The sequence below is a fragment of the Neovison vison genome, chromosome 12 (assembly GCF_020171115.1).
Source record: "Neovison vison isolate M4711 chromosome 12, ASM_NN_V1, whole genome shotgun sequence".
Taxonomy (NCBI): Eukaryota; Metazoa; Chordata; class Mammalia; order Carnivora; family Mustelidae; genus Neogale; species Neogale vison.
This window is the reverse complement of record NC_058102.1, coordinates 64,564,742-64,589,418: the sequence shown is the minus strand read 5'-3', so window position 1 is coordinate 64,589,418 and position 24,677 is coordinate 64,564,742. Positions and strand designations below refer to the sequence as shown.

Here is a 24,677-nt window from a genome sequence, read left to right as displayed (position 1 = left end):
ACCCCACCACCCTCTCCCTACCCCCCTCCCCCCAGCAACCCTCAGTTTGTTTTGTGAGATTAAGAGTCTCTTATGGTTTGTCTCCCTCCCGATCCCATCTTGTTTCATTTCAAATTAATCGTTTTTAAAGATTTATTTATTTATTTGAGAGAATGAGAGCATGCAAGTGGGGGATGAGGGATGGGGGGAGGGAGAAAGGGTCTCAAGCAGACTCCATGTTGAACGTGGAGTCCAACTGGAGCCTCCATCTCCTGACCCTGAGATCACAACCCAAGGAAAAACCAAGAGTCTGACACATATCCCACTGCGCCACCCAGGTTCCCTCCCCAATCAATATTTATTAAGGATGTATATATTACATATCAAACCCCATGTCGTTTCCTACACAGCAAGAAACAAACTGAAAAAAAACCTATGACTAGAGCTTAGGGTGCTTTGTATTAACAAAAGTTTACCTACAAAATCCTCAAGAACAGCAGGCTTTAAGAAATAAGTCTCCTGGAATGTTTCTAAAAGGCTTCCCAAACAATTAGCAGCAGCAATCAGCTCAACGCTGGCGAAGAAAACTCACATCCTAGGAAGTGCTTAATATCTAACAAACATTTGAAGCTGCAGTTTATTATACCATTTTCTACCCATAAAAATGGCAATTTCATATGGTTTAATCTAACACTTGGGATACTAGAATACAACTAACTATATAAAAATGCTGTAAGGAAGAAAATTCTCTTCTAGAATGCAGGGCTGGAAATTCTTCAAAGAAATTACAATTTTTAAAATCTTAAAAATTGTGGGATTTGAAAAGGCACAAAGGAGTAATTAGTTAGCATGGGGTAGATAGGGATGATGAGCAAAGTAGGAGAAGCAGAACACACTATGCACAGAAAGGGAACTGATTCAGCCCAAATATTCTTTGCCTAAAATAAGACTTCGAAGAGGCTCACTAGGGATTTTCAACTTTATTCCACAGCAACCAGAATTCACTGTAGATTTTAAGGATTAAAAAAAAAGGGGGGGGGTGCCTGGGTGGCTCAGTGGGTTAAGCCGCTGCCTTGGGCTCGGGTCATGATCTCAGGGTCCTGGGATCGAGTCCCACATCAGGCTCTCTGCTCAGCAGGGGGCCTGCTTCCCTTCCTCTCTATCTGCCTGCTTCTCTGCCTACTTGTGATCTCTGTCTGTCAAATAAATAAATAAAATCTTTAAAAAAAAAAAAAGAATAACAATTATATAGGAATTTGTTTTGTTTTATAAAACCCTTTTTAACTTGATTATCCCCATTTCTCAGATTAGAACAATATAGTTCAATGTTAAGTACCACAAGAGTCACATACTTCTTAAGTTTCAAGAATAGTAACTCAAGGCTAGATCTTCAAGCTCTAGGTGTAATGCCTTTCCAGTACACCACACAAAAGAAAGCTTATCTCAGAAAGAAAAATAAAGGTCAGGCACATACAAGATGCATGGAAGCAATATATAACCAGAGGCGGGAACACCATTTAGTGGGTGATGTATATAAATTCAAGTAACTCAAAACTGTGATGTTGCACACAGGTGCTAACAATTCACAATGCACATGGGAAAACCCCATTTCAGTCTAAGCCTACAAAGCCCACACACCTTTTTCAAAGGGACTTATTTTCAGTCTTCAATCCCTCCCTCCACAACACAGCTTTATAATATAAATCTAAAATTACAACGGACATATTCCCTTAGGTAAGGCAAAACTGAGTCAGGTATCACTTTCCCCATAATTAAAGGGAGGAGCTAAGAATATACATATGAGGGACACCTGGGTGGCTGAGTTGGTTAAGCAGCTGCCTTTGGCTCAGGTCATGATCCCAGCGTCCTAGGATCGAGTCCCACATCGGGCTCCTTGCTCGGCAGGGAGCCTGCTTCTCCCTCTGCCAATGCCTGCCATTCTGTCTGCCTGTGCTCGCTCCCTCCCCCCACCCCTGATAAATAAATCTTAAAAAAAAAAAAAATTTCTTTAAAAAAAAAAAAGAATATAGGTATGAATAATCAATTCCTTTAACCTTCAAGTCGTAGAAGAAAACAGCTATTTCCCAAATGTTCATTAAAACTTAGTAAGAATGGAGGGTCGAGTCAGTCTTTTGCTTTTCCCCAGGTGATAGCTGATTAAGAAGGGAACATACATAAACACACAATCCAGTTACAAAATGGACAGAGGACCTTAATAGACATTTTTCCCGAAGAAAGAGGAAAAGGACAAAAAATAACAAGTGTTCATAAGGCTGTGAAGAAAAAGGGAACCCTTGTGCACTGTTGATGGTAATGCAAACTGGTACAACCACTGTAGAAAACAGTATGGAGGTTCCCTCAAAAATTTAAAAACAGAAATATGTGATCCAGTAATTCCACTACTGCGTATTTACCAAATGAAAATGAAAACACTAATTTGAAAAGATGTACGCATCCCTATGTTTACTGTAGCATTATATACAATGGCCAAGAAACGGAAGCAACCCAAGTGTCCATCTATATAAATAAATGAATAAAGATGGGGTGTGTGTGCGTGTATGTGCGTGCACTCACATGTGCAGGAATATTACACAACCCTAAAGAACGAGACTTTTAAAAGAAGGTTTGCAATCATGTGGATAGAGCTATAGAGTATTATGCTAACCAAAATAGGTTAGTCAGAGAAAGACAAATACCATATGATTTCACTTATATGTGGAACTTAAGAAATAAAAGAGATGAACATGGAGGGGGGGAGTGAGGCAAACCAGAAAAAAGACTCTTAACTCTTTTTTTTTTTTTTTAAGACTCTTAACTCTTAACCTAAGTAACAAACTAGGCGTTACTTAAGGGTGGGGGGTGGAGAATGGGCTAAATGGGGGATGGGTATTCAGGAGGGCAGGTATAAGACGGAGCATTGTTCATTATCATATGTACATATGTATCATATGGAAGTAATAAATCACTAAATTCTACTCCTGAAACTAATATTACACTGTATGTTAACTGGAATTTAAGTCAAAACTTAGAGGAAAAAATGTTTTAAATAAAAGAACACAGATAATTTAAATATACACATATCTGATAATACCTAAATATTTTACTACAAAGTATTACAATATTTTAGTTGAAGATTAAATAAATCTATCATCAGAGTAACTATAGGCTAGTAACACCTACTTAAAAAAAGCAGAGAGTCAGCAGAAGAACTGCAAAGTCTTCAAAGTTATGAGTATTGATTATACCACCCGAGAGAGCAAGGTGGTATTATTCAAAGAGCACAGGGCTTTGAAGTCATGACAAACCAGAGGTTGAATTCATCTCTATCATTGTTACTAAGTGACCTGGGTTAAAGTTAAATCACCACTCTACTTCATATTCTAATCTCTAAAACAAATCATTGAGATGGCTATGTATGTAAAATGCTTGGTACATACACCAAAATGTCCAAGAGATGACAGTTCTCCTTTCCTTACTCTACCTTATCAGTATATTTAACTATTTTTTACCATTATTCTAGAACAAGCACTGGAGCACCTGGGTGGCTCAGTCAGTTAAGCATCTGTCTGTCTTCAGCTGAGGTCATGATCCTGGGGCCTTGGGACAGAGTCCCACATGGAGATTCTTGCTCAGCAGGGACCCTGCTTCTCCCTCTCCTACTCTCCCTGCTTGTGTTCCCTCTCTTGCTGTCTTCCTCTCTCTTTAAAAAAAAAGTGTATGAGCCCGTATTAGTTTGTCATTCCTTTCCTATTCCATCAGACATAACACACACTGCCCCAGAAACCTCAAGTCCTAAGGCTAGCTTTACTGCAATCTGTGAGTTATGATTTCTGAAGTTACCTTCCTAAAACCTGGGCCTTCGTGTCATATCGTCCACTAATTATTTACATACCTTTTCTGCACATCTCCAGAACTCAATTTCTTTATGCATAAAAAACAAGCGAACAAGCTTGAAAAACCACCTTCTAGAAAGTTTCAGAGAGTAATAATGAGATCTGAGTGGTCATAGGGGTCTCCACACATTCTGAAGAAGTAGCTGGTCAAAGTAATTTGATGACATCAAAATCAGAGTTCCACAAGTCCACAGAAATAGCTCTACAGTACACAACACCCTCAAACACGTTTTTAAAATAAATTTAACAAAACTATACATACCATATGCCACCCCCAGACAAAAATAAAAAACAAACAATGATTCGTAAGTACCTATATTTCAGTATCAAACTTACTGTGACGTTTAAATTCCTTCTGTAGTTTACTGATCTGGTTGCTTTTTATCCTGTTTCCAGATAGAGTTTTCACTTTCTTTGGTTTCAGTGTAGTCTTCAGACTGGGTCCTGCCCTTGCATCTACCACCTGGAAGAAAATACTGAATATTTAATACCATTTAAAAAAAATGATACCTCTTTTATTCCTTCAGTTCAGATAAATGCCTATTTGAAGGAGCCAAAATTGAGAACCAGCTTTCTATTCAGAGTATTTGAGAGTCCACATGGACTTTTAATCATCACATGGTATTAAAAAATACCATGTACAAAAAATTGAAATAGATTTATATACAGCAAGAATGACCCAGGAGGTTAAAGAAAATCAAGCCTAGTAACAACTAACATTCCTATGAGACAGTGTTTTATGGTTTAAAAAAACTTTCATATACTTTTGATTTTACCCTCACTACACAGTAGTAAGGGGAATATTTTTGTTACTCCAATTTCGGGTGAAGGAAAACAAGAGAAATTATCTTTTCCTTTATTTCACTAAGCTAGTAAGTAAATGGGACAAAATGGGTAAGGAGGGGTACAAGACTCAAATCAAGGTTTTCACACCTATGCTTTATCCTTTTTTCCATTACATGCTTTAATCCCTGAGGTCACTTATAGGATGGCAATGGTATTTTTTGTTTGTTTGTTTTTCCAATTTATTTATTTTCAGAAAAACAGTATTCATTATTTTTTCACCACACCCAGTGCTCCATGCAAGCCGTGCCCTCTATAATACCCACCACCTGGTACCCCAACCTCCCACACCCCCGCCACTTCAAACCCCTCAGATTGTTTTTCAGAGTCCATAGTCTCTCATGGCTCACCTCCCCTTCCAATTTACCCAAAAGCACATACCCTCCCCAATGTCCATAACCCTATCCCCCTTCTCCCAACCCCCTCCCCGCAGCAACCCACAGTTTGTTTCGTGAGATTAAGAGTCACTTATGGTTTATCTCCCTCCCTATCCCATCTTGTCTCATTTATTCTTCTCCTACCCACTTAAGCCCCCATGTTGCATCACCACTTCCTCATATCAGGGAGATCATATGATAGTTCTTTCTCCGCTTGACTTATTTCGCTAAGCATGATACGCTCTAGTTCCATCCATGTTGTCGCAAATGGCAAGATTTCGTTTCTTTTGATGGCTGCATAGTATTCCATTGTGTATATATACATCTTCTTTATCCATCCATCTGTTGATGGACATCTAGGTTCTTTCCATAGTTCGGCTATTGTGGACATTGCTGCTATAAACATTCGGGTGCACGTGCCCCTTTGGATCACTATGTTTGTATCTTTAGGGTAAATACCCAGTAGTGCAATTGCTGGCAGTTCATAGGGCAGTTCTATTTTCAACATTTTGAGGAACCTCCATGCTGTTTTCCAGAGAGGTTGCACCAGGTTGCATTCCCACCAACAGTGTAGGAGGGTTCCCCTTTCTCCGCATCCTCGCCAGCATCTGTCATTTCCTGACTTGTTGATTTTAGCCATTCTGACTGGTGTGAGGTGATATCTCATTGTGGTTTTGATTTGTATTTCCCTGGCAATGGTATTTTCTTACACCATCTAGCACAGTTGCTGGTTCAGCCCTGCATGGTATCACCTCTCATGAGTTGATTCACACTTGCTATTTGCACATTTCTACCCTTAAAAAGTTTGCCATCACCTTCAAAATCACAATTTGGATCATCTCTAAATAAAGCTAAAGAAAACTCACTTTTTTATAAATTTTAAGACTCACAAAAACCTAATAATGTAACATGGTCACCAAACAACAATGTAAGGCTAGTGTCAGGAAAAAAGATAAATAATAAATGCCGGCTTAAAAAAAAGATTTTGTATAAATGCCATAAATGTTCTGAAAGCTAGCATATAGAATTAGGGGCACCTGGGTGGCTCAGTGGGTTAAGCCTTTGCCTTCAGCTCAGATCATGGTCTCAGGGTCCTGGAATGAAGCCCCACATCAGGCTCTCTGCTCAGCGAGAAGCCTGCTTCTCCCCATCCCACTGCCTGCACCTCTCTGCCTACTTGTGATCTTTCTCTCTCTGTATCAAATAAATAGATAAAATATTTTTTTAAAAAAGATTAAATAAGACTTAACAGTGTCGTTCTGGTCATTGAAAACCAGTGACAATGAGCAAATACAACACACATTTACATACCAGTATGATCTCAACTAGATCTAAGTACAGAGAATAACAGCATCCCCATAATTAATCACTATGTGTTAGACTTTATACATATAATCTCATTCAGTTCTCACAAGAGCTATAAGATAGCTATTATCCTTGCACTTTATAAGTAAATGTAACTTGCCCAGAGTTCACAATTAGCAAGTGGTAATGGCAGGATTCAAATCCAGTAATTCTAAACCCTACTGTGCTCATGATGGTACCACAGTGAGTTAGAATAAATGTTATCTTAAGAGTTTAAAAAACAACCTGTGTCTAATTAACCGGAGGAATGTATTAAACCTAAAACACGAGAACCTACACAATGAATGTCCAAAATGAGGATACTGGATACAGCCTTAGAGAAATATTACACCAAGCTATTCTGCTTCTAAAAATGACAAAATGTTAAGTAATTATATCTGAGCACTAACTGGTGTTTTTCTTTAGTTTTTCCACTTTCCATCTGAGGGACATACTATTTCCTAAATTGGGGGAAAACTAATGTTACTTTAAAGATATAACTGAGAAAGACAAAAGATGAACTAACATGATTCCAGTTTTTTTTTGATCCTGCTGGCAATTTCTTCCATCTTTTCACAAGCAGGACACAGGCATTACAGATGTCTCCTGAACGAGTCTCATGCAACCTGATAAGAAAACAACCAAACCTTTGTTAATTTCATCATTTACATTAAAGAAGTCATGCAGGAGCACCTGGCTGGCTCAGTTGGTAGAGCACAGAACTTTTGCTCTCAAGGTTATAAGTTCGAGCCCCACAATGGGTAGAGAGATTACTTATAAAATAAAATGTTGGGGAGGGAGGGAAGAATTCATGCAATTACACTTCTTTTAGAAAAAAATACACCCAATTATACTTTATAGATGTAATTTCTAAATGTCCTGGGTGATCCAGTTCCATTGTTACATTTATAAATATAATTAACTCCTTGATCCAAGGAACCATTCATTCTATGTACTGCAATTCGGTCATTCTAAAATAATGTTTTAAAAGTTAAGTAATAGTAAAATTTAAGACCTAGAGGAGATCCTGGTCACCATGGCTTCAAACAATGTAGTCCAATTAATCTTTTTCAAGTGTGCAGATACTTCCAGAAAAAACAAAATGCCACCTTTTTTTTTTTTAATTTTATTTAATTATTTTTTTTAATATTTTTTTTCCAATTTATTTATTTTCAGAAAAACAGTATTCATTATTTTTTCACCACACCCAGTGCTCCATGCAACCACCCACCCCCACTTCAAACCCCTCAGGCTGTTTTTCAGAGTCCATAGTCTCTCATGGTTCACCTCCCCTTCCAACTCCCTACTCCTCTCTAACGCCCCTTGTCCTCCATGCTATTTGTTATGCTCCACAAATAAGTGAAACCATATGATAATTGACTTTCTCTGCTTGACTTATTTCACTCAGCATAATCTCTTCCAGTCCTGTCCATGTTGCTACAAAAGTTGGGTATTCATCCTTTCTGATGGAGGCATATACTCCATAGTGTATATGGACCACATCTTCCTTATCCATTCATCCATTGAAGGGCATCTTGGTTCTTTCATAGTTTGGCGACTGTGGCCATTGCTGCTATAAACATTGGGGTACAGATGGCCCTTCTTTTCACGACATCTGTATCTTTGGGGTAAATACCCAGGAGTAAAATGCCACCTTTTAAGTAAACTAATGTATCACGATATTCTAGTTTTAGACACATAACTGGAGGCACTGTAATTTTTTCAAAAATGACTGCATCTGCATGGGGGGGGCAGAATCTATAGGACTAGCCACCAAGCTCTTTTTAAATTCTGTCTTTGAGCAACTTTCATTTAGTGCACTATTATAAATACATACCCAAAAAATACCGGTAACGTTTATCTTGTATACCGTTAGCAACATTAGGAGAAAAATGTAATTTAAAAAGGCAAGGTCAGGAGAAACTCTTTGACAACCTTGAAAATATTACAAAATCCTGGATTAACAAATAAAAATTCAACAAGTATTTTGATAAAAAAAGAGAAGTGGTAAAAATAACTTCTAACATGGGAAATGGTTCAACAGTATTTTATCCAAGCACTTGTCAGAAAGTAAATTCCATTTTATTAACCAGAGGTTTATTTTCAAGAGATAAATGAGGGGTACCCCGATGGCTCAGTCAGTTGAAATCCAACTCTTCTTCTTCTTCTTCTTTTTTTTTTTTTAAAGATTTTATTTATTTATTTGATGGAGTGAGAGAGGGAGAGGGAATACAGTCAGGGGGAACAGGAGAGGGAGAAGCAGGCTCCATGCTGAGCAGAGAGCCTTATGTGGGGCTCAATCCGAGGACCCCAGGACCATGACCTGAGCAGAAGGCAGATACCTAATGACTAAGCCATCCAGGCGCCCCTGAAATCCAACTCTGTCATGATCTCAGGGCTGCAGGATGGAGTCCCACCAACTGCGTGCGCTCAGTGGGGAGTCTCCTAGAGAGATCCTCTCTTACCCTCCCTCAAAATAAATGAAGAAATCTTAAAAAAAAAAAAAAAAAGATAAATGAAGAACAGAATCATAAAATGAAACATACCCTGACAGACTTAAGGGCAGAACATTAAGTCCTGTTATTATCCTCAGGAGGCTGAGTTAAAATCCATTTCCATAATTTAGAAAAACAATGCAAAGAACAGAAAACTCGGAGAACCACTATTAAGAGAAAATAAGAGTAAAGTCTCTCTATATATACTGAAGTTAAATACAAGAGTTAGTTTGGTATAACTAAGGGGCTTCCAATTTGGTAGTTCCTTATAATCTGGAAAAGCGTAAGTGGTATTGTTTGGTCCGTTTTCAAAGCAAGAACCTTAAAATAGCCTAGATGAGAATGCAGTGATTTAATTTATTAGCACATTACTCCAACTGCCTGCCTTGCTTGGAAATATTTCGTAAGCTATGATCTTTTTCAACTTAAGAATGGTAAAAACATCAGATGATCTTACCCAAAACAGCTCTGGAAGTCCTTCTCATAGCGTTTACTGTCAGTGAATCGAGAACTGGAGGACTTCGCTCTGCAAATACAGCAGCCCTCTATACTTCGGTACATCTTTGGCTTGTGAAAACCAAACATCTTTTCTTCTCAGCAATAGTCTGTAAAGCCAAAGGAATTGACACAGCTTTGTTGAGCGCCGTAACAAGGAACCATTAAAACAGAATTCTCTGCTCCGCCCCAACCCCAACAACTTGATAGTACACGATCAAGCCAGACAGGAGGGCTCTGGGGAAGACCTCCTCCATCTACCTCCATTCTTGGCACTAGCATGCATGGCAAGTGTATAAAACACATAGAATACATTATATGTTAATTAGAAAAAAGAAAATGGAAAAAAAAAAAAAACACCACACAAAATAGCTCAGTTATTTAACAAGGCCTCTACAACACCTCCTTTTGCCCTCTTGGCAACACTCATTCCAAAAATGAGGGGAGGGAAGCATTTTTTAAAAATCAACTTTTAAGTAGAAAATATAACAAACTCTCCCCACTATAAAATGATGAAATCCTACACAATGAAGGACACATTCTAAAATTTAAGGTAAGGCACCCGCCCTTCTGTTTTGCGCCTTTGCATGTATATGATTCCCTGCTGGGGAAGTTTTGAGCATTTACCATGACCACTATTTGATACTAAGAACACAAGTAGCTCAATATGCATCAACCCACAATACTCTGCCCTATGGGAAGTTAAAGGGGATTTCTTCTGTGATAAATGGGAAGTTCTAAGCCAGCAAGTTGTCTTTGAATTCAAACTACTGCAAAGAAGATGTAAATTTCACAAAAATCCAGGGTCAGGATTCAAGAATAATAATTTTATAAATTAAGATTAATTAAAAACAAGCTCATGTTTCCTGACAGCTCTTCTATGAAGACCCGTCCCTGAGAGCAGTAATAAATACTGAGAAGGCAGAAGCCCAATAAATGCAGGTGAGATAAATTGTGATTCTCATGATGAAAAACATCTCAATAAAGCAACAGTTCTAGAGCTTACATGTAGCAAAAATGTAGCTGGCAGTAAATACCCACCTTAGAAGAAATTTAAAATATCCAAACCAAGAGACAGTTTCACCAGAACATCTGGTGTTCTTTTATGGTGTCCCATTAGAGAGAGACTAAAAAGTCAATGAATATAGAAACTAAATCCCAATGGGCAAGTGTTAAGAATCCAACTACAAATCATCAGAAAAGTATCACAAACAGTATCAATAAGAAAAACATTATTAATACCAAGTAGACTGACTGGTACTCAGTTTTTGGAGTCATAACCACAGAACACCATCCTTTTTAAAGCTCTTTTAGATATACACTGAAATAAATAGGAGTAAACAAAAACTCTGGTATGTCTTGGGATGATCTGTTTGATCCCCATTCCATCTCAATTCTGGTTAGTTACAAAAGCAATTCACAGAAATAACCAAATACCCAAGCTGTGTTATGTGTCTGAGATTGAGGGATTCTGAAATATGGACAGAGGATTTAGGATTTTTTTTAAAAGAAGTTTTATTAGCAAACAACTAAACACTCAAGCTTTCCTTTTAAAAAGGGTCTATCATTTATCAAGTGTTCTTCTTACATGTTTTTGTTGGTGGGGGAGGCAGGCAAAGAAGGGAGATGGAGGCCAGGTTTGGAAGGCCACTGATGCACTTCAATAATTAAGCCTGAAGAGTTATTTCAGGGTGGCTGGGTAGCTCAGTGGGTTAAAGCCTCTGCCTTCAGCTCGGGTCCTGATCCCAGGGTCCTGGGATCGAGCCCCACATCGGGCTCTCTGCTCAGCAGACAGCCTGCTTTCCTCCCCTCTCTCTGCCTGCCTCTCTTCCTACCTGTGATCTCTATCAAATAAATATTTGAAAAAAAAAAAAAACCACAGTTATTTCAATTTAAGAATTATTAAAACAAGAAAACAAAATATTCTTAGTTGATTATTTTTGTTAAATGAAGCACTTGGAAATTTTTTTTGAGAGGAAAATACTCTACACAATAGGAAGAGGTGTATGTAGTAAGGCCTGTGAAATGAGATACAGATTTTTCTCCAAATAACAAGCCCAAATGATAAATGAAAAGAAATGTCCTGAGGGGTGTCTGGGTGGCTCAGTCAGTTAGGCTCTGCCTTCACCTCCCAGGGTCCTGGGATTGAGCCCAGCATTGGGCTCTCTGCTCTGCTCAGCTCAGAGGAGAGCCTTTTTCTCCCTCTCTTACTCCCCATGCTTGTGCTCTCTTGCTCTCTCTGTCAAATAAATAAAATCGTCAAAAGAAGAGAGAGGGTGGGGCGCCTGGGTGGCTCAGTGGGTTAGGCCGCTGCCTTCGGCTCAGGTCATGATCTCAGGGTCCTGGGATCGAGTCCTGCATCGGGCTCTCTGCTCAGCAGGGAGCCTGCTTCCCTCTCTCTCTGCCTGCCTCTCCATCTACTTGTGATTTCTCTCTGTCAAATAAATACATTAAAAAAAAAAAAAAAAGAAGAAGAAGAGAGAGGGGCGCGTGGGTGGCTCAGCGGGTTGGAGCCTCTGCCTTCGGCTCAGGTCATGATCTCAGGGTCCTAGGATCAAGTCCCGCATCAGGCTCTGCACAGCGGGGAGCCTGCTTCCTCCTCTCTGCCTACTTGTGATCTGTCTGTCAAATAAATAAATTAATTAAAATTAAAAAAAAAAAAAGAAAGAAAGAAAGAAAGAGAGAGAGAGAGAGAGAGAGGAAAAGAAAGAATGAATGAATAAAGAAAATGTCCTAAAGAAAATGATGGTATATTCCTCGGTTCTGAGACAAAAATGTTACATGACTCTTTCCAGTTCTCACAACTAACCTGTGGGGCTCTCCAAACTCCCCTAACATTCTCCATTACCATCAAGAAGGTCAAAAGTCCACACTTCCTCTTACAGTGGCCAGCTTCATCAATAGCTCTAGGAAACTTCAGCCTCCCTTCTTAGCAAGGACAAAAGAAGTACAGCAAGAAAGGCCAGTTCATTCCCTTAATACACAGACCAAATCCTATTACAACAGATAGATTCCTATCTCTCCACTCACAATCCCCTTCCCTCTCCACAAATAAACATGCCATCAAAACCATACAGCATTTGGATCATCTCCAAGATAGCAACTACCTTCACCAAGGCTGGATTTGACCAAGAAACACAGTTTGTGCCAGTTACTGCATGGGCAAGCTTTTAAGGAATGTTAGGGTTTTAGCTAAATACTGAGGCCTTCCATTTTATAAGCAGCTATTGTGAATCAAGTGTTCATCTTCAATATGATTTTTTTGTTGGTGGGGATCTCCACAAACTTACCCAACAGTCCCCACAAGACATCCCATTCTTCAGACTGAGTAATATTTTTTTTAGGAATTGGGGAAAATAAAATAGCCTGATATCTTCTGACTGACAATCCTTTACACTGCTCTGAGATCTTCTGTTCATCCTGATAAAATTCTGCTTCAGTGTCTGAGAGGGGTGTCCCTGCTTTTCTGGGCAGCGCTAAATGCAGTAAGGTGCAAGCACCCGCCTGCCGCAACACACAAGAGGTGTATGAACCTTTTAATGGATTACTTAAACCTATTAAACCTTTTCTGAGCTTATTCCTGCACTTGGGAGGCACCTGGAATCTGCAGCAAATACACAGGGGTTTCATTTTGGGCTTTGTTTACAGCAACCCAGTTAAGCAGTGGTTGGTGTTTAACCATTTTGCGCTTTGGGGAGCCCAGAAATTAATGAAAGCATTTTCACAGAATCTAGAGACCCACTAATGTTTTAAAAAACAAAACAGGGCGCCTGGGTGGCTCAGTGGGTTAAAGCCCCTGCCTTCAGCTCAGGTCATGATCCCAGGGTCGTGGGATGGAGCCCCACATCGGGCTCTCTGCTCAGCAGGGAGCCTGCATCCCTTCTTCTCTCTCTGCCTGCCTCTCTGCCTACTTGTGATCTCTGTCAAATAAATAAATAAAATATTTTTAAAAATAAAAAATAAATTAAAAAAATAAAAAAAAAACAGAACAAAACAAAAAAAAACAACCCTATAAAACCTATCCACTGTCTGGAGGAAGAGAACACAAAATGGCTCTAAAACCAACTTATTTTTTGTATTTATAGAGAAGGTGGTAGGTAGGTGTAACACAACTAGATTTTAAACCTGGAATTTCTGTTATTTCAACAAACGTGGTTCTTTAGAGTATTTATTTCCTAGAATATTCCTAGAAATTTCCTAGGATATTCTTTCCTAATCCCACATTTGTGCAATCAATATTAAATGATTCCTCCAGAACAATTTATTTTATTTGTTCAAATGACACTGTAAGCTATTAAACTATTTGTGACTTTTGCATCTATTCTCACAGGAGTCACATCATTCCACACTGTTTTCACAGACGGAAGCTAATACCATCTGCTTCCTAATTGATGAATAATTACAGAAGAGAGTGGACACCATACAATCTTGCTCTTAAGTGTGTGGGGAAAGCAGAAGAAAATTAAGCTTTGAGATAAAGCCAAAAATCAGGAAAGATTTAAAATGCTTATTAAAAGCTGCCATTTGTCTTCTAAAATTAGAACAGTGGTGATGGTTGCAGAACTCTGTAAACATACTAAAAACCACTGACTTGTTCACTTTTAAAGAGTGAATTTTACGGTGTGTGAATTATATCTCAAAAAGCTTGTTTTAAAAATGAAAACAGACTGGGTTAGGAATTCTGTCTTTGTATATCTTTGTAACCTCAGCCATTAAATAATCCCCGTCACTTAATAGGTACTCAATAAATGTGATTAAACTTTTTTAACAAGTTGTTGTTGTTGTTTTTAAAGTTGTTGTTTATACAGCATCTCGTGTTTTATAAGGCACTTTCATAAACATTATTTCTTTAGCTGCTGTCAGCCAAACAGCCACAAATTTTTACTGTTCTGTCCAACTTAATTCAATCTCCCAAAGTTAAAAAGATTAAAGTTAACAGTTAAGTCAGCAAAAACCGTAAGAGAAATAAGTGTAACTATGTAGGCAAAATATCACAGACAACAAAAAGTGAATTTTTAAAAATGCAACAATTAATTCTAAACATCTGATTAATTTCTGGGTTTTTTTTTTCCACTTTAAAGCTGCACAATTCATAATAAATCTAATGATCAAATTAATTAAAGATGGGGAATGTAACCTTAGTGTTAACACAAGGAAAGGGCGGGGTCAATGCTGCATGTCAAGGATACAAAAGGACCAATTCTATTCTTTATTTATTTATCAAGTAATCTCTGTGTCCTACATGGGGCCCAAAGTCAACCCGGAGATCAAGAGTCCAATACTCAACTAACTGACTGAGTCAGCCTGGAGCCCCATCAAAAGGACCAATTATAATCTAATCTAACAAGATTACAAAGCCAAAGAGCAGGGATGGTATCTATTTTATACTTAATTCAATATGCAGAAGGTAAGTACACTGAGTACAACATAATATAACTGGGAAAGAAAAGGAAGCTTTACAACAATAGCTAATACTGAAGAGATGCTATTTAAGAAAAAGTTTTCTGATAAATAATTCAAGCCTTAAAGAGGGTCTTTTAACAATACTAAACTCATTTTAAACTTGACTTTAATCAGGAAACAGTATGAAGAATAGTGAAATGCAAATTTCAAAGCTTTTAGTATGCTTTTTAATATGGAATTGGAGACAGTGAGGTGAAGAACTTAATTCTACAGAGTATTCTTGTCTTTTATCTCTTGCAAGGGTATTAATTTAACATTTAGGAAAAGAGAGATTTATCCTCTTATGATAAATGCAACATCTAATAGGATCACTTTTTTTGGTACACTTTGAAGAACACCAACAGTTCCTCTAAATATAACTTCCCCAATTCCACTTTCTAGATTCCTTTTAGGAAGTAAAGGGTTTTTTTAATTTCCAAAAATACCTTTCAGAACTACAAAATGCCACTGGATGGACTGGATAGAAGAAAACTAAAAGAGAAGTATGTATGCCAAGGTGATAAGTCAGCTTTATAGTTAATGTTACAATTTGTCCATGCCACTTTGGGAGATGAAATTCTGATTACAATTACAATTGCAACATGTAATTATAATTACAAATGCAATCTCCCAAAAAAATATTCCTAAAGTGTTTTTCATTTCCAAAAGACCAAAATTCTACAGCTTCTAATCACCACTTTTATTAAAAACCAATGGACACGGACCTTAAAAAAAAAATACACAAGACACTAGAAGCATCCTATATGCCCATGGATTCTTAGATTGGTTAAATTATGATGTCTTCATACTACAGGATACAGTTCTAGCCCCTAAAAAGAATGCAGATTTGTGACATGTACAGCGTGGAACTATCCAGGATACCTTGTTCTATAAAATAAACAAACTGAGTAACAGTTACACAGTACAATCCTATTGTGTGTTTTTGAAATGGAACCTTAACTGGCTTTTTAAAATCGTTTTCTAAAAACTAAAAACTAGTGCCTCTGAGGGGAGCAAGGATGAAGGAAGCTTACTTTCACTTTCCTCTTTCCAGCACCACGCCCCCAAAACCTCAGTTCTCATCATACACCTTGACTTAACTAAAGAGGGATCTGAGAGCGCCCAGAGAGCTTAAACAAACTTCCTCAAAGACACAAGATGGAGAGATACACATTGGGAAATACACTCCACAGCAGAGAGAGTACAGAACAGACATGGAGCAGGATGGGAAGGAAGCTGCAGAGAAGAGACAAGCAAAAGATTTGTAAAGTGGGAAGGAAGCAGTGTTGAATAAAGACAAAGGGAACCCAGCAACCGAGACAACTTTGAAGTGAAGGAGATGGCATTTCTTTAGAGTTGAACTTTAAAATGACAGGATGATGGGAAAGGAAGAGATATAAACACTGAAAAAATACCCGTGATCAAAAGTTACGAGCAACCTTTAGTTGCTGTAATTAATTGTTAATGTCACCCTCGACACCATTTTTAGTCAGTGGTATGCTATCTTTAATCACCTAAGTACAGGATCCAGTAAACACTAACAGCGTAACTGGAGCAACACTTCAGAGTCAAACAGGACTAAGAGTGTTTTGTGTTCTCATGCTGCCAGGCCACTTGGTTGCAATGTTCCCCCACAATGAGACCTGTTTCATCAGCCTTGACTAAGGAAAGCCATGGAGCCACTGAACATTATTCCCTCTTATCTCCCTGTTACCAATTCATATGGCAACACCACCAAAAATTTTGAATTTACTTTACCTGTTCACTTTTAAGGGACGAATTTTAACTTGGCTGAAAAAAAACTGAGGAAGGTTTATGGACCCCACTTCTGTGCCAATGGCTTCTTCACACATGTACCCAGTCTCTGAATTATGTGGTAGTGTGAAGTATTTATTATGGTTGCCTGTGAAATTCACACTTAGCAGAAGAACCTAGAACTCATCCTACAGGAAAGAGGTCAAACTCAGAAATAAAATCTTCAACTGAAATAGCCTAAGTTAAAAATAAAAATCAAAAATCCAGGTCTCTGAGTTTTAGACAGTATTAAAAAAAAATACTAGGTCCTCCCATTTTTAACAGTGTGAAAAAACACTGGGTATCCCAATTCTAGATTAGGACTGACTCCAGTGGATGAGAAAATTATAAAGGTTAGGGAGATAGGATTTATCTGCTTCTAAGGGGTGATTATCATCATTTAAGAAATGTAACTACCGTTGAGTCTGCTAAAAAAAAAAAAAAGGCACTGTAATAGTCAAGTTGGAGTCTATTTCTGCTTTTCTCTTTACAAATGAATGGGAAGTCACTTCTAACTTCATTTGCCCTCAGCAATATTAGACTGAAATCTTTTTTCTACTTTCCAGGGATGCTGGGGAAGCAAGAGTATGAAAATACCAGTGTCTGTATACCATTTATTTCCTTAAATTTATAAGACTTGCATATTAGGGGCGCCTGGGAGGCTCAGTGGGTTAAAGCCTCTGCCTTCAGCTCAGGTCATGATCTCAGGGTCCTGGGATGGAGCCCCACATCAGGCTCTCTGCTCAGCAGGGAGCCTGCTTCCTCCTCCTCTCTCTCTCTCTGCCTGCCTCTCTGCCTACTTGTGATTTTGTCAAATAAATAAATAAAATCTTAAAAAAAAAAAAAAGACTTGCATATTATAGAAATATAAACTCAATTTATCCCAGGACATATCCAACAGATTAAACCGAGGACAGAACCCTGATTTCTGACGGTTCTATTTTAAGGCCAGGTTTGTGGGAAAAGAGGAATCTGGTCATTTCAGGGAGATTTTAAGTCATGAAATTGAACCATATTCTTTTCTGTGAAGCTGCTGTGTTTCCAAACTTATGAAAAATGTTAAGAAATGGGATATGGTAGCATGTATCTGGTCTGACCCAAACCTGGGAAAATTTTTTGAGCTCTCTGACCCTTCCATTTCTGAATGGTACCTATAAAGCATCAACCAAGGGCTGGAAAGCCCTAACCTTTAAATACTCTATACTAATTCTATTAATCTCTTCCAAACATGTTCTTCTGGTATTCACCTACCTTAGTTATCACCTATATAGTCACATAAAAAGTCTGGAAGTCAACCGGGCTCTCCCTTCTCAGGCTCTGCATGGACCCCAACATGTTTCTACTATTAAGTCCTTAAAGATTCTATTTCTTCCTTCACTTGTCTGGTTCATGTCCCTTCTGTCCTCACTGCCTATTTGTTCCTCATTATGGTGCTGGAGCCTTGTAACTGATTTCCTTAGAACCTTCAAACAGGTGGTCCCTTCCTAAAGCTTAAACATAATCATCTCTTTCAAGGTATCAATATGCACTTCAGGATAATATCTAAACTCCCTGGCAAGAAATGCAAAGCTTTTCAGGATCTGGTCCTGCTTACCAGCTGCTCCCAACTTGGAATCCTGATATTCCAGGAGTGTCAAACCAACTTTAATAACAGCTACATCTCTACCCAGGTTGTTATCTCTGTCTTGGGATGGTTTTACCTCTATCCTCTTAACTCGAGAAATGATTTTTTTTTTTTTTTAAACAAAAGCTGTCTATACCTGTATTGCAATACCTAACACGGGATTTTTACACACTTGTTTGCTCTATTACCTCCTCCTCTCAATAGTAAACTGTTGGAGAGCAGGAACTGTCAGTCTTATATTACAACCAGGTGCTACCTGTACATGATACACAGATATATGCAGAATTTGCTAACACCTAAAGAAAGGGATAGGCAAAACAGATCTGAACAGTATACTTAGGCGCACAGAATGGGAAAGGGGTCCACAATAAAAAGGTATATTGAAAAACTGATACTTTGAATGGAGTCATTTTTAACATTTAGTCTGTAGACTTTTGTAGAAAAAAAGGTTCAAAGATTTCCAGGGAATGTAAACCAAGTGAATCACTTTAATTAGAAAAGACTAATAGAAAATAATTCAATGCTTTCATAATAATCAGAAAAATATTTCTTGCTTATTTGAAGCAGGCATGTGGGGAGGAAGGAAAGGTTAGGAGAATAATGTGGAACAAAATGAAATCTCAAAACGAGAGCTATTTAAACTCAGCATATAGTAACATGAACCAAACTAAAATTACATTAAGACAAATCGAACTTATGCAATAGGTGGAAACAACTCAATATAAAGCTAGAAATGAATTATTTTAGTTCAGTTGCAACTCTCATACTTCTGGTGCAAAAAGAAAACCTTCCTTGAAAACAAACTGCCTTCTCTTAGACTAGATGCATTTCCAGATCATTTCCATAATACAGAAAACCTTAGTTACAGACTCAAATTAAAAGAGAAACTGAAGAGCCAAAAGACAATGAAACGTTTTCAATCTGTAACCTCCCAGAGTCAAAACTAAGTGTGAAAAATCCAAGACTCTTGTGGACAAGAGAAATCAGGAAGAAAGAGAATGGCGTTTTCTCGATTTCCACAAGATTTTGCTGTAAAATGGTTCAATCAAAATTGGACAGGCAACCTGGTGTAGAAGACAGTGTCTTCCCAGAACCAGTTTTTGAAAGTAGGGGAGAGGGCCAAAGACACTCATACTTTCCACTCAACATTTACTGAATTATTTCCTCCAGCAATGTAACTGGCCCCAGGCCTCAGTTTTGTCTCCTGTAAAATGTCTACTTCCCAAATATGTGAGAACAGCCAGTATTTACCAAGCATATCACTTGCTTAATTATTTACAGCCTTGTGAAGTAGTAGGCATTATTATTACTGTTTTGCGGAGGAGAAAATTGGACAACCAAGTGACTTATTTAACACGATCACAGCTTTGAAACCTAGGCATTTTAACCTGAGACTTCCAAACAAACACACCTAATGCCTCAACAAATGGGTTCCCTTCTTTCTCAGCCAATTACATTCCCTTTAAGTGGAAAAAAAATGTTGCATTTTTAAAGCAACCTACTATGTGTTAGCATGTTAAATTAATTTGTCCTCATCACAGCATACAAAGTTGGTCTAGATTTCAAATAAGCTTAACTTTTTCCAGTGAAAAACTGATTTTACATAGAAAATCATTCTCAAATTGCTTTTCTGACATAATCTGCAGGAGTCTGAGCCCCAAGAGCCAGGTTTTTCCAGGCCCTGATTACAAGTAGGAAAATAAACTGACCATCCAGTTAAGAATACTGTGGGACAGCAGCTTTAAGGTCTGCTGCCCACCAAAGTTCCAGAACACACAACCTATTGTACTTTTCATTGCCAAACTCCTGAAAAAAGTTATGCAAAAAGGAAAGCAGTCTTTCCCACTCTCCATTCATTCACCTTGATAAATCAAATCTGCTGCACATATGATGTAATACTTAAAACAGAAACTATTAAGCTCTATTGTACTTGAAATCTCCAAGAACTCTGAAATTCTGGCTGTATCCCAGGTATAAAATACTAATGAAGATAAACAAATCAAAGAATCTTAGTGTACTTAAAAAACATTTTACACATTTTAATAATAGCCCAAAGAAGTAACTGCACAAAAGAAACTCATAAAGTTACTAAATACAAAGTTTTTCATATTCTTGACGTGCTCCTTCTAACCACTTCAGAAATGTATTGTTACTTAATTGGCTGCCCTTAAGTATTTGTACTTTGGTCAACCAAAACCTGGGAGAAACAGGTCTATTTAATATCAGAACAATGAAAAGAGCAATTTGTAGGTTTTTTGTTTGGGCGTGGCATCTAAGGATATTATTTTTTGGTAACAACCACTTTTAGATCCTAACCCTTAAACATTATCCAAATGTGGGAGAAATCAGGAAAGAAGCTGCAGATCCGGTGCTGCTTCTCGGTTGTCTAGACTGCAGGCAAACCCCAAATACCAAAGAAGCATCCATGTGTCAAACCAGCATAATTTTTGAGCTATGCCTGGGGCCACATAACAAAAAAAAGTTGGCTCCAAAAGAAAATCTAAGAGGGGTAACCAAAAGGTCAAACCCAGTTCACGGGAACTAGGAAGCAGCTAGCAGGGATAGCTATAGCCTTTTACCCTGTCAACCCCCTTAGCAGCTTCCTCCCCAACCACCACATAAAATCTGCAAGAAAGGCCCAACTCACCAGGAGCTAGCTTCTTCAAGGTCATCCTAAGATAACGCAATGAACAATCACCAAACATTGGGCCACGCATACCTTTAGGGCTAAGAGAGATTTTCCCCCTTCCCCAAATCGTTATATAAATACTTTAGATGCCATCAGGCTTTTCTCCAATTCCATCAGAAACAAACTCCTAGACTTTAACTTAATTTAGATTGACCACCTAAATAAACGTGTACGGTTTTGCGACCTACATTATTAAAAGGCTTTCCAAGTCTGGCAAACTCCAGCTCAAAAACAGGTGTTTCAAGGTACTTTTAATGACAAGGTCAAATTCATATTTTTAATTACTAGAAGAATAAAGGAGTTTTTTTAACCTTCCTCAGGACTATGTGAGGCGTGGGAACTGGGGGAGTATTGCTAGGGTAAAACTCCCTCACACAGGGTCAGTATTGGCGTAATCAGTAGTTCCTAGTCTTCCCAGTGTCTGTAGTTAGCCAAGGTTAGACGAAGAAAATAAAAACAAAGAAACCTACTAGGTCTAGTTACCAGAACAAACTGCACCGCCCTGCCACCCCAAGAAACCAACCCCACCCGCAACCAAAACAAACCTCGCCCCTCCCGGAGCCCCCTCCCACACGTAAACACACAAAGAAAACAGCGGCACGCACAATTCAGCCACAGTCCTCACTTCCCTTTGTACGACAACGGGGAGCCCCGAAACTTCCCCACGGTGGTTTTTTCGGGTGTCGTCGGGGCTGGGCGCCCTCAACATGCGGGCCACGACTCGACTGCGGGGGGCTGGGGTGCTCGCCGCACGCACCCGCTTCCCAGAAAGCAGCAAGATGCCTCCCCAGTCCTCCTGCGGCCCTCGGCACCCCTCCAAACGCGCTTCCCCCTCCGGCACGCGGTGACGGCCGAGAGAGAGGCACCGGGGCAGCAAATAGAAACGCTCCCCGGTGGGTTTGTTGGTAAATAGAACAACTTGGGTCGGGAAGAAAGTTCCTGCGGAAAGCTGCTCGCCGGGGCTAGGGCGGCAGGAGGTGACCCGCGTCCCCTGCCGCCTCCTCCCTCACCTGCGCCGGAACAACGGGCCCCCACGCACGCCCGCCCGCCCGGCGCCTCCCGCAGGCCGCGCCTCCCGCACGCCGCGCTGCCGGGGCTTGTTCCTCCTCATGGCTTTGCCCTGACGTAATTCAAACATGGCAACAGTTCGACTTCAAAGGCGAATCCACAGACCTCCCAGACACAGACTCCGGGCCACGGGTAACGGGCCAAGAACTCGGGGCCACGCTCTCCCGGCCCCTCGGCCGTCGCGGCACTCGGCGCCCGTGCTGAAGCGCCGGGGCCCCGAGACCGCCGCCTCTCTGCCCGCCCGGAGCGCGGAGCACGCCGCTTCCCCGCGCACCAGCATGGCACCTCACGCCAGCAGCGCCGCCAAAGTTTCCCAGCGAGGAGCTGAGGGACAAAAGCCCCTCTCGAAACTCGCCCAAAGTTCGGGGGGCCGGGCCCGCACGGCCCTCCGCCGGGCGGCCGCCCCAGCGCCGGAGGGGCCCGCACGGGCACATGCAGCTCTTTGTTTTCTGTCCAGCCGGGCGCTGCCTACGTGCAGCATCAGGGATGTCGGATTGTTTCTCAGAGGCGAGAGACACTTAACGATAACCCCTGGTTAGGGTCCGGACCTCGCGCCCCGAGAGCTCGCAGCCTGTACCCCCGTCCTCCCCTCAGCAGCAAGCCCATTTAATCAAAGTTTTTCAGTGCCCTTGATGAGAAACGCCCGATTACCCGCCCCGCACCAGCGGAGACTTGGCGACTTTCACTCTGCTTTTTAAACTGGCAAGACGCCATCATCAGCAAATCACATTGTCCTGCCGGCCGGCCGGCCCCAACAGCACCCGCATCTCACTGCCGGCCAGGAGCCGGACACTCACACCGACCTCCGGCGAAAACCGGGGTCGCAGCCCCAAGCACGTGGTCTGTCATATTCAGCACAAAAAGCAGTGCCCTCCGGAGTTCCCTCACTCCTTCGGCGCACACAACGCCGCTGCCTCCATCCCCAAGTCAACTTGGCTCTGACTAGCCATCTTAAGCCGCACACGGCTGCCCCAGAAAGCCCTCGCCGTGGCGCCCATATCTACGCTACAGGTGAATAAATTGCGAACAAAACTTGAGGCTCCACAGACACATGGCCCCCCGCGCTGCCTGGGCGCGGTCGGGGGGAAGAGGCGTTGGGGAGCCGGGCTGCTTCAAGCGGCCGCGTGTTGCTCTCATTGTCGCATCCGCATCCCTCCGGAGTTCGGCAAACAACGCCACGCCGCGTGCACTCCGGCCACCGGGCGCTGACCCAAAAGGCCGATTTAAACCCCCTCACGCCCGCCAGCTCGCAAGCAGACGGCAACTTAAGTTTCCGAGCGAACGGCGTTTATTGTCCACCCTTCTCAAACACGCGCCCGGGGCTGCAACGAAACTAAACCACGAGGTTCAACCGCGGCGCCCGACCACTCCCGGGGCGCGCGCCCACGCGGATGCACCAGCCCGGGGCCCCTCCGCAGTTGCCAGCAAGTCGTTTTTCTCTCGGGCCTTCCAGCCACCAGCTCCTTTCCGCCACACAACACTACGGCTGAGAAAAGTCATTGTCACCTTCAACGTGGATCCCTCAACTCCGGCGACTCCTCAGTCGTCCGCAGCCTCCACTCACTTCCCCCACCCCAAGACTTTCGGTTTGCCTCCAGTACCCTCCCCAATTAAAAAAGACACACTAAACATGTGTATACAAAAGAGCCCGGGGCTTGAAGATCACGAGAACACTGCTCCCAGCAATGCCATCTCCAAGACAAAACTTCCTGTGCGTGCGTCTGTGTGTGCGTATTTGTGTGGAAGGACCGGGGGAGGTGGGGGAGGTGAAAAGAGAGAAAAAAAAAACCCATTCTGAAATCAAAGCCTCGTGAGAGAGTTTTGCACCAGAGTAATGGTCAGAGTCACTCACCTTCCAAAGGCAGCCGTTCCACGCGCAATAACGTTCTCGAGGTGCGGAGTGCACGCCAAGCCAACCCCCCCTTCCGATCGCTCCCTCCTCCTCAACTGCCTTGTCTAGAAAGATTGTCTCCTGCAGTTCTGCAGTTGCTACCGCTGGCCGAGAAGGTGTAGATTCCGCTTTCCCTCTGCGCACGCGCGTCTCCCGGTACAAAATTCTCCTGAATCGAACTTATTTGCATACGGGCGCGCGCGCGTCGAGGGCTGGGAGGGGAGAAGGCCTGGCGGCCGCGCGCGCTCCCGAGGCCTCTATTGTCCTTTTAAGGGGAGAAGCGCCGCGGCGCGGGAAACGAGGCGGCCAGAGGGAAACGTGGGCGGGGACTGCTTACTACGGCTGACGTCACGTAAACAAACGCCCCCTGGCTAGAGGCTGCAGCCGAGAGGGAGTGGCGGGGTGGGAAAGGCGGAAAGGTTAGCGAGGGAGGGTGGACGTTCGACTGCGTGACGTGCTTTCCACCCTGAAGTTCTTGGGGCGCACCTTCTCTCGTGGAAAGATAGTTTTGGAAGATGTTTTTGCAAAATTGTCACACCTGTGCCCACGTTCAGACTGGGCGCAACAGGAGAGGTGGTCTTCCAGACAACCAGACTGGACTTATCCCTCCTATATTTCCTAAATTTTGTTTGGAGTTGGGTTTTTGAAGGTTTTTTTGTTTTGTTTTGTTTTGTTTTGTTAGCCCTCTGGAACCAGGAGAGATTCGTTTTCGTTTTTCGTGCAGTTTTAATGAGTCGTTTAAT

General features: G+C 41.1%; 1 protein-coding gene across 3 annotated transcripts in view; it reads right to left on the bottom strand.

Annotated features, from left to right (window-relative positions):
• Positions 1–24,086, bottom strand: part of SINHCAF (SIN3-HDAC complex associated factor) — a 34,693-nt gene extending 10,607 nt beyond the window's left edge. Inside the window, exons 1-4 of one of the 3 annotated variants that reach the window (XM_044226467.1) lie at positions 23,896–24,086; positions 9,389–9,536; positions 6,963–7,062; positions 4,209–4,335 (exon numbers count right to left, since the gene is read on the bottom strand). In XM_044226467.1, coding sequence (XP_044082402.1) covers positions 4,209–4,335; positions 6,963–7,062; positions 9,389–9,516 — 355 coding nt within the window. In that variant the 5' untranslated portion in view covers positions 9,517–9,536; positions 23,896–24,086. Of the gene's footprint in view, positions 1–4,208; positions 4,336–6,962; positions 7,063–9,388; positions 9,537–21,580; positions 21,716–23,549; positions 23,739–23,895 lie in introns of those variants that run through there. The other 2 variants (XM_044226468.1, XM_044226469.1) reach the window with 2 other exon arrangements.
• Between the last annotated feature and the right edge of the window lie 591 nt (positions 24,087–24,677).